Source organism: Monodelphis domestica, chromosome 2, assembly GCF_027887165.1.
Source record: "Monodelphis domestica isolate mMonDom1 chromosome 2, mMonDom1.pri, whole genome shotgun sequence".
In the NCBI taxonomy this organism is placed as follows: Eukaryota; Metazoa; Chordata; class Mammalia; order Didelphimorphia; family Didelphidae; genus Monodelphis; species Monodelphis domestica.
This window is the reverse complement of record NC_077228.1, coordinates 285,245,964-285,263,606: the sequence shown is the minus strand read 5'-3', so window position 1 is coordinate 285,263,606 and position 17,643 is coordinate 285,245,964. Positions and strand designations below refer to the sequence as shown.

The window sequence follows — 17,643 nt, the reverse complement described above, 5'->3', positions numbered from 1 at the left end:
TCCTTTCCAGTTCTAAATCTATGATTCGATGACTTGATAGTCTGTAAAATGAAGGGGTGGCACTATATGAGGACTCAGGCTCTTTTTAGCTCTAAATCTTAATGACTCAATGATTACATGATCACCCCCACCCCTACCCCCAAGATCCCTTCCAACTCTGTTGTCCCATGATTCTGTGATAGGGAGGACCAGCTCCTCCAGTGATGATCTTTCTGTGGAAGGAGGACCATTCCTACTCCATTTTAAATCTGGCATTATGTACTTTTTTCACTGAGGAATAAGGAAGTAGCCTTCCTTGGCCAGAGTACAAAATTAATGCTGGGCTTTGAGGAAGGTGGGAGTGAGATGAGAGGAACTAGTTATAGAGGGTGGGCCCTAATAGAAGCTTGGGAGCCAGAATGTGGATCTAAAGCAAGAGGGTAACCATGGGTATATTCACATGGGATTTGCCTATATTGTGCTTGCACAGGCACAGGATGACTAAAAATATACTTCTGTAGGATAGAATTCAGACTTTCAGAATTTGTTCCCTCCAGGGGTTTTCCTTCCCTCATTTTCCTCTGCTCCCAGTTTCTTCCTCTCCCACTGGGTCTTGCTGCTTGTCTCTGTGCAGCAGACTTGGGAGTCCTCTTAGAGGAGAGAGGGAGAAGTCTGAGAAGTTCTGTCCTCAAGGATGCTGCTAAATGAATGAAGAGAATTGAGTGGTAGAGTATTTGGGGGGTGATGGGAGTCTGGATGAGTCTTAATGAGTCTATATATTGCATTGTTGTCCTTTGCATAGCTCATCTGAGGGTAGAGGCAAACAGATTCACCCAAAATTTAGTATTCTCTATATTCAAAATAAGGACAAGGAGGTATCATTTAGTTTCCTAATGGCCCTGAGGTCAAAATGACCATTGAAGATAATGTGGATAGAGTGGAGGCTGTACCTGAGAGAGGCCAGATCTCTCCCTCCTCCTTCCCCTCCTGGATTGCTTTATATATCCTAGCTGGAAATCTTAGAGCATTTAGGTGGCTTGTCCAGGTCCAGTGTTGGACCTGGAGCCAGGAAGATGATCCTGGGCAAATCATTTTTTGCCTTTGAGGATCTAGGTGGCTCAGTGGATCGAGTGCTGGGCTTGGAGTAAGGAAGGCCTGAGTTTGGATCTGTCCTTAGATACTATCTGTTGTGACCATGGGCAAGTCACTTAACCTCTGATTGTCTGACAAAAGGATCCACTGGAGAAGGAAAGGCAAACCATTCCATTATCCTTGCCAAGAAAACCACATATGGGGTCTTGAAGAATGGGACATGATTGAATGACTAAACAAGCCTGAGATCCTATAGGAGTACAAGTGATGAGCAGGGAAGGGTGGAATGCATTGCTTCAGGAGGCAAAGATGTAGGAATCTGGTGTTGGGCATGTTCAGAGATTCTCAGAACTGACTGGAAGGAATCTCAGTGGTCACATTTTTTTAACCTCTACTTTCTCTTAGAATCAATGTGGTACATTGATACCAAGGCAGAAGAATGGTAAGGGCTAGGCATGGAGGATAAGTAATTTTCCCAGAATCACACAGCTAGGAAGTGTCTGAGGCCAAATTTGAACCCAGGATCTCTCATCCCTATGACTGGCTCTCAATCCACTGAGCCACATAGCTGCCTCTGAGTTAAAATATTTTAATGATAGCTCAGAAAGGAGGATTTTCTCAAACTCATACATCTTGGAAGTAGAAAATCTTGGGATTAGACCTAGGTCTTCTGACTTCTAGGACTCTCTTTCTACTACCCTATCCTATTCTACTCTCCCTCCAGGTTAGAGGAAGGGTTTTTTTAGGTTAGAGAAAAGATAGGGATTTGGGAAAAGTTGGGTGGAACAAGCAGTATACAAAAGAAGTCAGAGATGAATTATGAAGGTAAAGAAATCTATATTTCTCCTTCTGTTCTGCCTCATCTAACCTCTGACTTGGAAGAGAAAAATCATGGAGGAGAGAGGCTTTAGATCCCCACTTACCAGTGTGAGAAAGGAGGCCTTTAAAATCAATGCACAGTATTACTTCTTTAACCATTAGAAACTGTGGTCTCTTCTTTGGAACAAGGGACCTTACATCTCCTTTCTGGATCATTGCCTTGTTAGGGCTAAAGAACAAAGATTAAGGAACAAACAGAAATTGAATAAATCCTTCAACTAATGGGTATCCAACCTGGGAGGGCTCTCATAATCCCTTTTTCACAGAAGTGAAACTGAGTCTAGGGAAAGGAAATGACCAGACTAAAGTCATACAAATTAGTAAGAGAAGGACTCTGAGGCCAGTGGTCTCTCAATTATCTCATTGCCTGCCCTAACTCAGTAATGAAGACTTTCAACAATGATCATATGGGTTTAGGCCTGGAAAAGAGCCTGCTGGAGGAGGCCTGTCTGCAGATGGCCTGAGATTCTCTGTATAATTGTCCTTGTAGTCCTTCCTTAATAAAGTGAGAGGCTTCATGATTTTTTTCTCCTGCTCCATAGATAATGGAAAGGTTTTTTTGTTCAGTCATTTCAATCACATGTGACTCTTTGCAACATTTAGATTTTTCTTGGCCAAAATACTGGACTAGTTTGCCATTTCCTTCTCCAGTTCATTTTACTGATGAGAATACTGAGGCAAACAGGGTTAAGTTACTTGCCCAAGGCCACACAGCTAATGTCTTGAGTCCAGATTTGAACTTGGGAAGATGAATCTTCCTTACTCTAGGCCCAGCATTTTATCCACTAGCTGTCATAGAAAAGAGTAGATAATCTCTAAGCTATTTCTATTTTCTTTGGGCATGCCATGCATTTACATAATACATATCTCTATATCTGTCTGCCTCTCCCTGTGTAGTATATTCCCTTTCCTTATTATACTTGGCCTCAGGCTTATAGGAAACAGAACTAGGACTGCCTAAAGGAAGCCCACTTATAAGTATTGTCCCCAGATGTTTTTGAAAGCATTGTTAAATAATTGTTGTTATTTTGGTCTTCTTTGGATCTGTATCCCTAGTATCTAGACTCCTGGTCTGGCACATAGTAGGTGTTTAATAAATGCAGAATGATTGATTGTTGAGTCACCAAGTAGAAGTGATGGGGGTAGTAAGGGGTTGCAGAGACCATTGTTAGTCACACCTAAGCATCTCACTTCATCCTGTGGGGTTCCCTGGGAAGGTACCAAAGGAGGAGACAACTTTGTGCCTAGTGAGGTAGGGACTGACTCTCTCTCTCTCTCTCTCTCTCTCTCTCTCTCTCTCTCTCTCTCTCTCTCTCTCTCTCTCTCTCTCTCCTCCCTTCTCCCCCTGTTCCTTCCCTCCCCCTTACACACATATTATTACACACATCCTATATTATACTTTGGGTGCACTCATTTAATTTGTCCTTTGGGGAAATGGAGAATTCCAAGAGACTTTGCAGCTGGATTCCTCTCAGCAGATGGGAATGTAGTGATAAGAAAGAACCAAAGAATTTGAATTTATAACCCTTCCCTCATCCACTGCTCCTACCACCCCTATTTCTGTCCCTCCCTCTGGGTCCCCTCCACCCTCCTAACTTTTCATATTTTACCCAAACCTAGTATCCCCTCCTTGACCAAGCCCAAAGTGGTCCTTATTCTTAGGGTTCAGCTTTCTAACCCATGGGAGCTGTGAATGGAGCATGAGGGGAAGCGGGGAGCTAAAAGGATATGTCCCTTCACACCAGGTGAAACAATATGCATGAGCTGGAGAATTTATCCAAGTAATAGATATTTGAAATTAACTCACCTTGCCTTTTAGGAAATTCCCAGAAAGCATCAGCCAGGCATGGCCAGAGCTGAAGAACACTTTAAGCCCACCCAGGACAAGAAGAAATACCGTCACCGTCCAGAACCACTCTTCATCCCCCCTCCCTCCTTCAACCAGAACGCCTCCTCTTACTCAGCCGCCACCTTGTATCAGAGCCAGCTACGATCCCCGCGCATCCTCGGGGACCACCTCCTGGACCCTGCCCATGAGCTGCCTCCCTACACGCCCCCACCTATGCTGAGCCCTGTCCGGCAGGGTTCTGGCCTCTTCAGCAATGTCATCAGCACCTCCTCTCAAGGTGTCCCCCACCCGCAGCTGCCACTCACTCCTCTGACACCCACACCTCGAGTGCTCCTCTGCCGCTCGAGTAAGTTGCAACTTTGAACTCCTCCTGATATCTGGGCCATTATGGGAGTCCTTGATGTTGCCCCCCTCCATGTTGATTGTGTGAAGAGTTTCACACATAGGTTCCCCTCTTTAGGGGCTTATATAGCCCTTAAATAAAGACATACTGACTTGAAAAATATCTTGCTTTAAGACGTGATAGTAAAATATAAGGACATGATAGTAGAATAAAAGCCCCCAGCAGAATTACTTTTATATGCAGCAGCTAAGTATATGCCAGATGGTATTTAAAGTGGAACCATGAGACTCTTGTGGTGTCAGGGAAGCTTGAATTCAGAAAACTACCTACAGTCTTATGTATGATATAACAGAGAGAGGCTGGCAGGCTGGGGCAAGGGAGAGTACCTTCACTCATGGTGCTGATTTTCTAGACTTATTATTCTACCAGTTTGGGGGATACCTCCCACTGTTACAGCTCTACAACTCTTCCTTAATTTATGGAGTCAGCTGCCTGGGCCAGGTTAAATTAATAATTAGGTTAAGAGGTTAAATGATTTGCCCAGGGTCTCCCATCCAGCATGTATGTATACAGTAGCAGGACTTGAGTCATGGTTTCCTAGGCCTGTGAGTGACCTGCTTACTTCGCCACTTTGACCATGGATGGGAAAAATAGTCAAGGCTGATGAAATAATGGAAATGCTGTTTGAGCTTCTTGGCCAAGGAGGTAGGTGGACCTGTCTGTTTCTTTGTCCCCTTCCTTAGTGACCGTCATCTGGCTTGTATTTCAGACAGCGTTGATGGTGGCAACCCAGCACTCACACCAGGCCTTGGGGAACAGTCAGTGGACATTGAACCGTAAGCAACACGTTTGTTTGTTTTTAAATTCTTGTACAATAGTAGCCTTGGTCCTGTGCCCTCAAAAAGAAATGAGATCATTAACACAAGGGGAGAATTTCAAAAGTGCTACTATCAGTTAGGTTGTATCAGAGACGGTACAAGAGATTCTGCCTTTGCTGTTTAAGGGGAAGGGTGGGAGCATGGGCAGGCAATGCTGCAAGGTTCCTTTGGACAGACCTTTTATTGAATACCAGTAGTCTACACTTTTTATTTAATGCAAACATAAAATTCTTTTTTCAGAGTCCTTGGTTATTAACCCAGATATGTTCCTTCCTTCCTTCTTTTTTTCCTCCCTTCCTTCCTTCCCTTCTTTCTTTTCCTTCCTTTCTCCCTCCCTTTCTCCCTTCCCTTTCATTCCCTTTCCATCTTCCTGTCTCCCCTAACTTTTGCAGATTTTGCCCAACCTGGGTGTCTCCTCCTTGGCTAAGTCAAAATGACATGCTTGGGATCCATATTTAACTATGGGTGTATGTATGTATTTTCCAAAAGCATATCTCATCCTTTGCCAAATGAATCATTTAATCTTAGGTACACTAAATCCACAGCATTTTCTGAGCTGTACCAGTGTGGTAACACCTTCAGAAAAACCAGTGAAGTTAGTTGACCATGACTTATTTGGGAACTCATACTGACTTCAAATGGTCACTTGTTTTGCTCTTCTAAATACACTTAACTTAACTGTTTGTTTTATGATTATGTTCAAGGATTTTCCTGGATAGTCAAGCTCAAGCTCATTGATTGACAATTTCTGTAACCTGCTTTTCTTTCCTTTATGAAAGATATAGCATAGTCTCCAGTTTTCTGGAACTGTTCTTAATGATTTTCTGAGGACTTTGAGCAGTGTTGTCCCATCACCAACTTATTTTAGTTCCTTGATACTTGGGCTTAGAAAGTTGCAATTATTTAAAACAACTAGAGTTTGTTCTCTCTGTCTCCCTTTCATGTCTCTGCCTCCATCTTCCTCTCCCTCCCCCCTTCCCCCATGTTTGGCTTCAATTATTTGATAACACCTGGGAATAGGGGGCAGGTGTTGGGGTTGTGTGTGTTGTTTTGCCCTTCCTGGTTTTCAGATAATATTTTTCAGTAGAAAAAGACAGAAACAAAAATAGGAGTTTAGTAGTTCTGCTTTTTCTCTTCTCTTCAGTTAATATTACACCATCTGCCCCATGCAGTCATTCTAGTCCTTCCTTGTTCTTTTTTAGTGAATATAGCTTTTTTTTTTTAAGCACTTAGCTGATTTCCCCTATCCCAGACCCTAAGTTCCATTTATTCTGGGACTTAGGCTTTGGTGGTTGTTTAAGCCTCTTTTGCTGATTAATGTGTCCCTCTACACACCTTTTTTGCACGACCCTCTCACTGGAGAGAATTCTTTGTGCAGCCCACATACCAACCTCTTCTAGATATCTTCCCTTTTATTCCTTATCTGGGTTACTTATTGGTTGGATTGTTGAAACTTGTTTTTGAAAGCTTCCTTTTTTGAGCCATTCTAGAGTTGAAATGAATATGCTTTCCTGTGCCTCCAAATTACTTTGTTGGCTGTCCTGAACTCTTAAGCTGCTATGGTCATTTTCCCCTTAAGGTTATGGATTTAATAGATAGAGTGCTGAGTTTAGAGTCAGTTCAGATCCAATTTCATAGTTAATAACTATGTGACACAGGACAAGTCACTGAACTTCTGACTGCCTCAGTTTCCTCAACTGTAAAATAGTTAATAAAAAATCTTATCTCCCAGAGTTGTCATGAGGATTAAGTGAGAATAATATTTGTAAAGCATGTTTGTTTCCAACTCTACTCCCTGCCATTGCACTACCCCTCTCCCACCTGTTGGTCAGTGATTATGAATATTTCCTCAGTCTTCTGAGGTTAAGTCCTCACCAAAGAAAGTTAGGTATTTATCAATTATTATTTTTTTTTTAGCGGAATGAGATTTCCAACAGATGTCTGGTTAGATAAAGTTTCCCATAATTCCTGTACTTGACCACTGCGTTAAGTTCATGATCTATATGAGGAAAATAGGAATGAATGTAATGAATTATTTAAGTGTGTACTGATGAAATATCTTCCATACTCTCCATCTGACCAGGTGATCTCTAAGAGAGTCATCCTACAACAGTGTAATTTCTGTTTCTTTCTCATACATTTCTCACCCAAATGCTCTCCTTTGCTTTGTGAATTACACCTGCATATATTATTTTTTCCTGATAGTTTGTCTAAGGCCCAGAATGCCACTTTGTTATCTTCCATTTCTTCATTTATCAAAAGGGAAAATTATACACCCCTAATGATCTTTCAGGGTTGTAGAAAAGCTTATGTGAGATGTTTGTAAAGTAATACTTTGAAATATGGACATTACCATATAAGTGCAAGATATTATTCTTGACTTGAAACCATGTTGTAAGAAGCTTTGAGGATATAGATTTAGAAGGGACTTTAGACATCAGATCTAACCCTCTCATTTTCCTATTCACTGAGGTGAAAAACTTAGTTGACATGCTCAAGACAACTTATATAGTAAGATGTAATAGTCTGTAGTAACTTACTACCAGTAGTAATAGTAAATTATAAGAGGATTTTTAGGTCCTCTTACTCCAACCTCAATACTATTTCTACTCTGCCACTGCCCCCTATCAGTTTTAATCCATTGATGGAACTTGTATAGCCTGGAGAAGAAACATGACAGGTGTTTTTGTGTATTTGAAAGTGTTATAGGGATAATTAAGTGGCTCAGTGGATAGAAAGCTAGAACTAGAGACAGAAGGTTCTGGGTTCAAATATGGCCTTGGACACTTCCTGGGTGACCCTGGGCAACTCCAGTTGTCTACTCCTTACTGCTCCTCAGTCTTAGAGCCAATACTTAGTATCAGTTCTAAGATAGAAGGTATGGGTATATTTTTTTAAATCACTAAAGGCCCTGTGACCAGTTTACCTTATAGGGTGAAAAGACTGCTTGGGTGTGGAGAAGACTATTTGATAGAATGAACTAGACCAGCTAACCTCTTAAATTCCTCTAGCTCTTGAGATTCTATGTCTTAACATTCCCTATTTTAGATAGTTGGGACGGCCTGGATTCAAATGTGACTACAGATATTTTTCTTTTTTTTTTTTAACCCTCATTTTCTGTCTTAGAACCAATATTGTATATTGGTACTAAAGCAGAAGAGTGGTAAGGGCTAGGCCATGGGGGTTAAGTGACTTGCCCAAGGTCACACAACTAGGAAGTGTCTAAGACTAGATATGAGCCCAGGACCTCCTGTCTCTAGTACTGGCTCTCAATCCACTTTGCCACCTAGCTGTTCCCTTTTTTTATTCTTTTAAAGTGCCAGTCACAGTTTCTTCACTCCCTTAGTTCTGTTCAATTTTAATGTTCCAAGTTGCCCTGAATTAGTCAAGTCTTCCTTTTACTGGCTGAAGTGGAAACCCAGTTGAAACTTCCCATTTCTCCTCACTTGGAAAGGCTGTTCCTGTCCTATGGCATGTGGCATGTCTGGAATTTGTGGGGTCATGCTGTAAGGAAATGTCTCTTGAATTCTTTTAGCACAAAGGGCAAATGTTCTACTTCTTTAGTTTTTTACACGTTGTCTTTTGTAGGCCTATCAAAACCAGACACTACATTGCTGTTTTTCTTTTTTAAAGACGCATCAACATTGGTGTGAGATTCCAAGCAGAGATCCCTGAACTTCAGGATGTGTCTTCCCTCTGCAATGACACACACAAGGCCACACTGGTGTGGAAACCCTGGCCAGAGCTGGAAAACAAAGAATTCCAAAAGAGAGGTATTGGAATGTGGGAAAGATTGTTTGGAAGATGCTCAGCTTCCCACTCAATTCCTTTTTCTGGGACTATCACATTACGTTGTCCACAGGTGCCCAATCTATCTGTTTATCCCCAATTTTCTGATGAGTAACTCTGATGCCTCATTATTTTTTCTTACAGTGGAAAATTTGCTGAATTTGTGTTGCTCAAGCGCATTGCCAGGAGGAGGGACAAATTCTGAATTTGCCTTGCACTCCCTCTTTGAGGCCAAAGGTGATATTATGGTAAGCGGAGAAAGCTTTACAGTTAACGTGACTGAAAAAGGAGCATTTAAAAATTTTTATTTTTGTTATCATGCAAAACCCACTTCCATATTGGTCATTGTTATAAGAACAAACTCATACATAACCCAAACCCCAAAATAAAACCAAAGATACACTGATGAGAAAGATGACCCCAACAGTTCTTTCTCTAGAAGTGGGGAGCATTCCCCATCATAAGTGTTTCAGGATTATCCCAGATCATTGCGTTGCTGAGAGGAGCCAAGGTTTCTCAGTTGATCATACAGTAGTGCTGTTACGGTGTACAATGTTCTCCTGGTTCTGCTTATTTTGCTCTGCATCATCATTCCTGCAGATATTTCCAGCAGACATAGCATTTTCTGAACTTAATAGCCTTGACTGAAACACAAACATACACCCCTATTTAAGTGCTTAAGACTGACATCAGAAGCCTAATATTTCTACCTCATTAAATGTTTTGATTGCCAAAGAGTTAGATAGGGATGTATGAATTATACTTCTGTTTACACTTTGGATGCCTGAGGCTAATTGTTAACACTTGGCCCTTGGGAAATGAGGATGTCTGCATTTTATGTCTTCAATTTCACCTTAGGGAACCAGGGTGCCATTAATAGAGGCTGAAGGACTTGCTTGAACAAATAATTAGTCCTCTCAAAATAGGTGTGTGTATATATAGAGCCAGACAGTCTATGACCTTGTTAATACTCTCCTCTGGTAGCAGCCAAAGTTTTGTCTTCATTCGAATGACTATAGCTCTATAACTAAGTATTTGACATTCACCCTGATGGTCTGTTTCTCTTCCTTTTCCCTTGTATCTTTCACCCCTGTGGATACCACCAGAATCATTCCCTAATGCCACCTTGTCATATAGGGGAGATATTTAACCCACTGAGTAGTAGATTGAAGTGAGAATTGGAAGTTTGGGCTTTGAGTCTCCCCACTAATTCATCCAGGTCACTTAGGCCCCAGACTCCCCTCAGTGTTCTGTTCAGAGTGTACACCAGGAGGGAGGGGGGAAGGAGGGTGGATTAGGTGGTCTTAACATCATTTATGGCCCCTCAGTTCTATGAAAACGAGTGTCCTACAGTTCCAAAGGACTCATGATGAAAAAATGCTCTCCACCTCCAGAGAGAATTGATCATCTCTGAGTACAGATTGAAGCATGTTGTTTTTCACTTTCTTTATTTTTCTGGGTGTTTTTCTTTTATGTGTATGTGTTTTACAACATGGCTGATATGGAAATATGTTTTGCATGACTTAGCATGAATAAAAATTGATAGCATATTGCTTGCCTTCCTCCTCAATGGGTAGAGGATGGGTGGGAAGTAGGGAGAGAATTTGCAGCTCAACGTTTTAAAAAATTAATGTAAAAAAAGTTTTAAATTGTCTTGTCTTTGTCTTAGAGTTATTAGTCTTCTAGAGTTGTTATTATTAGGACAGACCGTAAGGATTTAAAAAAATAAATACATTTTTGAAGGGAGAGAGAGAGGAGTAATAATGTGTAGAGAGCTGGCTTTGGGGCCAGAAAGTCTCTTTTCAAGTCAGCAGAGCTGATGGTCAGCTCCTAACACTGAAGACAGAAAAACAAGTATTTGGGGAATATTTAACAATAAACTTTAACTTTAAAAAAATAAGAAAGAAACCAAGGGTCATAAAGATCAGTCCTAGACCATCTCATAGTACAGTGACTTTATCCATGTGGCTACTCATTCTAGCAGTGCAGAACATATCCCATCCTCAGGAGTCAGGCTAAGGAATTGTTGTGGTCCCCAAATAGTTATCATTCAGTGGGGGAGCCTCTTCAGACTTAACTGGGCTTATTTTTGGAGCACAAACAGCATTTGGCATTTTCAACTTGGCGAGCCTTGCTAGAGATATCTGTGAGCTCTGTGGTAAGTTTCCAGAGGGTCAGAATCCAGTGTCTGCCTAAAAGATTACTTGGAGGCCAAGGGAGGAGAATGTGAAAATGACCGTATGCTTTTTTATTTGGTGCCAGAAGGTGGATTAGCATTTGGCATGTGATTTCATCAGTGTTAGGAGCTGACCATCAGCTCTGCTGACTTGAAAAGAGACTTTCTGGCCCCAAAGCCAGCTCTCTACACATTATTACTCCTCTCTCTCTCCCTTCAAAAATGTATTTATTTTTTTAAACCCTTACGGTCTGTCCTAATAATAACAACTCTAGAAGAATAATAACTCTAAGACAGAAAGACAAGTGCTAGGCAAATGGGGGTTAAGTAACTTGAATAGGGTCACTCAGCTAGGAAGTGTCTGAGGTCCAGTTCCTTCTGACTCCAAGCCTAACATTCTATCCACTGTGCCATCTAACTATCCCATCAGAGTCTCTCTCTCTCTCTCTCTCTCTTTTTTTTTTTAACCCTTACTTTCTGTCTTGGAATTAATACTGTGTATTGGTTCCGAGGCAGAAGAGCAGTAAGGGCTAGGCAATGGGGGTTAAGTGACTTGCCCAGGGTCACACAGCTGGGAAGTGTCTGAGGCCAGATTTGAACCTAGGACCTCCTGTCTCTAGGCCTAGCTCTCAATCCTCTGAACTACCCAGCTTAAACCCCGCCCCCCCCATCAGAATATCTCTTAACAGTATGCATATGTTATTTAATTTTCAAGCAGTGGGTAACATTAACATTATTGTTATTCCAAAATAAAAATGAGAATAAATGAGGTCATAGATATGAAAGGCTTTGAACTAGGAACCTTAAAAGGTTAAAAGCATGCTCTAATCCCACATTGGTGAAGATATTGCCAATATGGTCCATGATCATATCTATTGTATAGGATGGGGGGAGGGGGCAGCTAGGTGGCTCAGTGAATTGAGAACCAGGCCTAGAGAAGAGAGATCCTGGGTTCAAATCTGGCCTCAGACACTTTCTAGCTGTGTGACCCTGGGCAAGTCACTTAACCCCCATTGCCTAGCCTTTACGTTACCCCTCTTCTGCCTTAGAACTGATATATGGTATTGATTCTAAGACAGAAGGTAGGGGGATTTAAAAAACAACAACATAGGATAGGATAGGCCCTGTACTTTTGATTTCACTAATGTAAGGAAGTCCCTTCGCTAATATAGGTTGTCATCGCCTTTTTATCAATTGGTAATTATAATATAACTTAGATGAGTCTTATAGAGTTTCTTGGAGCACTGAGAGTTAAAGTGACTTGCCCAGAGTCATATAGCTAGTGTATGATAGTTATATATATATATATTTTTTTTTTAATTTCTATTAACAAAAACATTTTCTCCCTCTTCTGTCTCCCCTTCCACTCCATTAAAAAAAGAAATGAATAAAAATGTTAAAACTCCTTTTAACAAATTCCCACATTAACTGTGCCCAAAAACTATGTTCAGTTTGTATTTTGAGCCTATCACTTCTCTTGTCAAGGGTTGGGTAACACGTGTTATCCTTATTCCTTTGAAATAAGGTTTGACCAATTCGTTAGTTAGAATTCTTGTCTTCCAAAATTGTTTGTCTTTATGATGTCATTATTGTAGAAAAAGTGCTCCTGGTATTACCCACTTTACTCTGCAAATAGACTGACAGGCAGACAGACAGACAAATAGACAGAGAGAGTGAAAGAGAGTGTATGTGTATAAAATAGCTATATTAAAAATATCAGTCTCTTGCTTGTTTCCTTGAAACACTTCATGCCCACCCCCCCCCTTCTGTCCAGCTTCCCACCCAGAATGGCAGTGCCAATTGTACATCTCATCACTACTCTGACTTTCCTCTTGGGGAAGAACCTTCCAATGGTGGCCCTGGGTTCTAATGTGGGTAGCACACTAAAAGGAAATCTCACCTCATCTTCAATCTCCTTATTTCTCCCCTCTCCCCTGATGTTCCCTTGGGATGGGCTGCCTTCCCCTTTGGGTGTAAGACTTTCCTCTTGGCCCAGGATACAAGTGATTAATTCTCTTCTTTTCTTTCCCGTGGGTCTGTAGGCTGCTTTGGAAATGCTCCTGCTGAAGAAACCCATCAGATTTAAATGTCATCCTTTAGCAAATTATCACTATGCTGGTAGGTTCCCAGTTTTCCTCATTATTCTCGTTGTTTCCTGAGGGGATGAGGAAGAGGGGATTTTTTTTCCTTTGATTTAAAAAAAAAAACTGTAATAGATAATGTTGTCGGCCAGTTAATTCTCTCATAGTTATTATTTATTTCAAGGCCTTCCAGATGCTTAGCAAAAGCTGATGATTTTATCTACTTAGTTGGTGACTATCTTCTTTACACTCCCAAACTCGGGGATGGTTGGACTATTAGGTTGTTAAGGGGCTGCTATTAGGTTAATTTCAAAAGAAGTGGGCACCTCATGTTTAGAGGGCATGGAGTCCATTAGTGGTCAGATGGGAAGAAGTTAAAGTGGTTCTGTGAGTGGTTTCTCTCTTTTCTTTTTATTTTCATAATCGACCTGTGGTAAAGCATGTCAGAAAGCTTTGCAAACCTTAAAGTGCTATACGTGCTGGCTGTGATGATGATGATGATTTTTAAATTTTTATCTTTGTTTTATTCCATTAACAAATTTACACATGAGTTTTCCAGTTATATGCTTCTTCCCTTCTTCCTTCCTCCATCCTAGAGCTGACAAGCAATTCCACTGGGTTATACATGTATTAGATGATGATGGTGGTGATAAAGGCATGATGACATCAGCAGCACAGTAAGGGGGCCATCAGGTATAATGGGTAGAATGCTGAGTCAGGAGACAGAAAGACCTGACTTGAACTCTGGTCATTGATAATGCTCCCTAATATTGCAAGCTTGTTGAAGACTGTATCTTTGTGTCCCCAGATCTAGGATAGTATGTAGTATGCATAGTAAATGCTTATCCTTTGATTGCTTGGCAGTAGCTGTATCACCCTGCATTAGTCTCTAAATCTCTCCCAAGGGTCTTCAGTTTTTCTCATATATAAAATGGGCATAACACCTACTTCGTATCAGAATTGAAGACAGATTGAGATAATAAAACAAGTAAAAGGCTTTATAAATGATAAAATGTCCTAGAAATGCCCACTATTGTTAACTCTTTTTAAAAGGCAGAGTAAGACCTGAGTTTAATTCCATCCTCTGAGACACTACCTTGACAACTCCCTTAAGATCTCAGTGCCCCAATATTGCCCCAAAACTGTGAGTTTAGGCAGATGCAGGGCCAATTGAGGGATGGGACGGGGTCTTATTTATTGGGAGTTCCTTATAATAGTCAAATTATGTCTGGATAAAATAAGAGATGTAATAAGTCCTAATATCATCTTCAACTCTTCTGTCTCCTGGCTAACTCTGAGAAATGTGTTTAAAAGTCTACTTTTTAGTTTTAGGGGGAAATAACTTTTGAAGTTTAATGAAATTAGAATCAAGAAAGAGGAAAAACATGATGGCATAGTGGATAAAGCATTGGTCCTTGAGTGAGGAAGACCTGAGTTAAATCCAGACTCAGATACTAGGTGTATGACCTAAGCAAGTCACTCTACCTCTGTCTGCCTCCAGTTTTTTTAACTTTAAAACGAGGATAACAATAGCATATAGCCTAGGGTTGTTGTAGGAGTCAAATGAGTTAATATTTGTAAAGCACTTGGCAAAGACTATTTAAATGTTAGTTATCATTATCATTATCACCACCATCTCCCAGAGCTATTTTAAGGATCAAATGAGATATTTTTAAAGCTCATAGCACATAGTAAATATGTTTTTTATACCCTTTCCTTCTGTCTTTGTATCAACTCCAAGACAAGAAGAGCAGCAAGAGCTAGGTAATCAGGACTAAATTATTTGCCCAGGCTCAAATTGCTAGAAAGTGTGTTGAGGCCAGATTTGAACTCATATCCTTCCACCTCTAGGCCTAGTGCTCTATCTACTATGCTGCCTAGCTGCCCTTACATAGTAGATATTTAATAAATACTTATTCCTTTCTTTCCCTTCCCTTCTCCACAGTTGAAGTATTTATTACATAATAGTCTGGTCAATTAATATCCCTAGAATTCCCCAAGCCTTTCTTAGGGAACCTTGTAATAATTTAAATAGCTGAATAAATAAACAAATGAATAAATGGAACTGAAACCACATTCTTCCCTGGTTGTGCCATGCAATTGAAGGGGTGGCCCATTCAGTTATTATCAGTATGTGTTCCTCAAACAGTATTGCAGATAGATATTGTATTGATCCCAAAACTCAAGGGGAGGTCAAGAGTGGGTCGTATGTTGTGTGGGACATTGGACAGTCAAAGTAGAGTTCCAAAGCTGTCCTCTTCTCCTCTCTTCTCTCTCTTCTCTCTCTCACCCCTACCTGTCTTCTAACAGAACTCTCCATGTTCTTGGAGACATCACTATTTGTAGGTTGTCCAAGAAACTCAGTCATAAAGCAAACAAGTCTCATTCACCAAATATAATGAAAGAAATTAAAATGTAACTAAACTAAATTTTTAACTTTATTCAGAAAAAAACAAATTCTGAAAAAAAGAGAAGTATAGAGGGGCAGCTAGGTAACACAGGGATAGAGCGCTAGTCCTGGAGTCAGAAGGAAACGGCTTCAAATCTGGCTTCAGATGCTTCCTTTCTGTGGAGAAGGGAGGAAGGGAGAGACAGACATAATAGTATCTTTTTCTTTCCCCCTGAGACATTGGGATGGACCTGGGTGTACCCAGCATGCATCCCTATGGAGCATCGCTATGGTGTGGAGAACTCTCAAAAATGAGCATCCTTCTACCGGTTCAAGTGGCATCTGACTTGTGTCTTAATAGGTTCATTGACTTGGCCAAGCTGTGTGCCGGTCAGATAAGGGAACTGAATCAGGTCTTCCTGACTCCAAACACCATATAGCCTCTCAAAACAATAACAATAGATGACATTTTAATGGTCCTTTATGATTTACAAAGTGCTTTACACAGGTTCATCATCACTGCCCCCTTAATTTGCTTTTAAGGTGAGTAAAGTAATATCTACCTACTAATCACTTCCAGAGAGCATGGGACTGGGAGAGGGCCAAGCAACAGATCTGTGGTGATGGAGGAGGGAGCAGGAACAGGATGGGGAAGAGACTGTCTAATCTTGACTCAGAGATCCTATAAAAGTGACTTAAATACTGAGATAATCATCTCCTATATTATGGCTGTCCAAATGTTTTCCTTCCTTGTGACTGTCTGAAAAGGGGATAGACAAATGAGTTATGACTCCAGATGAAGCTTTAGAAATGATTCAGTACTTCTCTAATTCCCCAACTTTATTCATTTGTTTTGCTTTGTTGTGTTGTGTTTTGTTTTGTTTTTTTAAAGCAACAGTGGCTCAGAGTGTGTCTGAGAGCGCATTTCTAAGCTCCACACAGAATTTGTGTGGGATCTGAGGTAGTTGACACTCCCCATCCCTAAAAAAATGGTATTTGGACCTAAGGTTATAGGAGTGATAACAGTGCTGTCAAATTACATTAGTTGGTTCTGGGCCTTGGGACTCTTCATAAATGCAGAGTTTGGGAAATGATCTTATTTCTTTGCCTTTCATTGTTCTCATTTGTTTGGAATCTTTCCCCACCTAGACTTTCCAAGGAGAGGGAGTGCTTGAGGGATGAGATAGAAATAGGGGAAGCAGGGGCAGTTAAGTGGTTCAGTGGATTGAAAGCCAGGCCTAGTGATATGAGGTCCTGGGTTCAAATCTCACCTTAGACACTTTATAGCTGAATGACCCTGGGCAAGTCACTTCTGCCTAGCCCTTACCATTCTTCTGCCTTGGAACCAGTATTGATTCTAAGACAGAAAGTAAGGGTTTTGAGGAAAAGAAAAGAAAAAGAAATAGGAGAGGTAGAGGACTAATCTGAAGGTGCAAGTTCCTTTTAAGGAATTCTTTTGCCAATCCCAATTAGTCCTCACCTGATATTAGCATCATGTCACTTAGCAAACCCAGAATTCCCCTCCAGAAGTCTGAGCAAAGCATGCTTTTGGGTGTCAGCATATTCTTTCTTTTTTTTTTTTAAACCCTTACCTTCTGTCTTGGAATCAATACTGTGTATTGGTTCCAAGGCAGAAGAGTGGTAAGGGCTAGGCAATGGGGGTCAAGTGACTTGCCCAGGGTCACACACTTAGGAAGTATCTGAGGCCAGATTTGAACCTAGGACTTCCTATCTCTGGGCCTGGTTCTTAATCCCCTTAGCCACCCAGCTGCCCCTTGTCAGCACATACAAGACTGATTCAGTTGAGGAGAAGATAGAGAAAAGCCTAGAGACCCCTTTTCCCTTAGTTCTGAGGGAGGCAGCTAACAGTGCAGTGAATAGAATAGTGCATGAGACATGGAGTCAAAAAGACCTGAGTTCAAATTCAGCCTCAGAAATTTACTAGCTCATGACCCTGGACAAAATCACCTGCCTTCTGCCTACCTCAGGTTCTTCATCTATAAAATGGGAGTACTTATTAGTAACTTCTTCCCAGAGTTGTTAAGATAAAATGAGATATTTGTACAGTATTTTTGTAGATTTTAAAATAAATGCTATTATTGTTGTAGTTGTTATTCAACAGGGAAAGGTGGAAAAATAGAGGCAATATCATATAGTAGGGGCAGTTTGGTGGCACAGTGGATAGAGT

The 17,643-nt window shown here is 40.9% G+C and overlaps 1 protein-coding gene across 11 annotated transcripts in view; it reads left to right on the top strand.

Moving 5' to 3' along the window:
• TRERF1 (transcriptional regulating factor 1) overlaps window positions 1–17,643 on the top strand; it is a 319,667-nt gene that overhangs the window by 275,229 nt on the left and 26,795 nt on the right. For all 11 annotated transcript variants that reach the window (XM_016431075.2, XM_056818241.1, XM_056818246.1 and 8 more), the window contains 5 exons: window positions 3,770–4,145; window positions 4,912–4,978; window positions 8,654–8,793; window positions 8,954–9,057; window positions 13,028–13,103. In XM_016431075.2, the coding sequence (XP_016286561.2) occupies window positions 3,770–4,145; window positions 4,912–4,978; window positions 8,654–8,793; window positions 8,954–9,057; window positions 13,028–13,103 (763 nt within the window). The remainder of the gene's footprint in view (window positions 1–3,769; window positions 4,146–4,911; window positions 4,979–8,653; window positions 8,794–8,953; window positions 9,058–13,027; window positions 13,104–17,643) is intronic.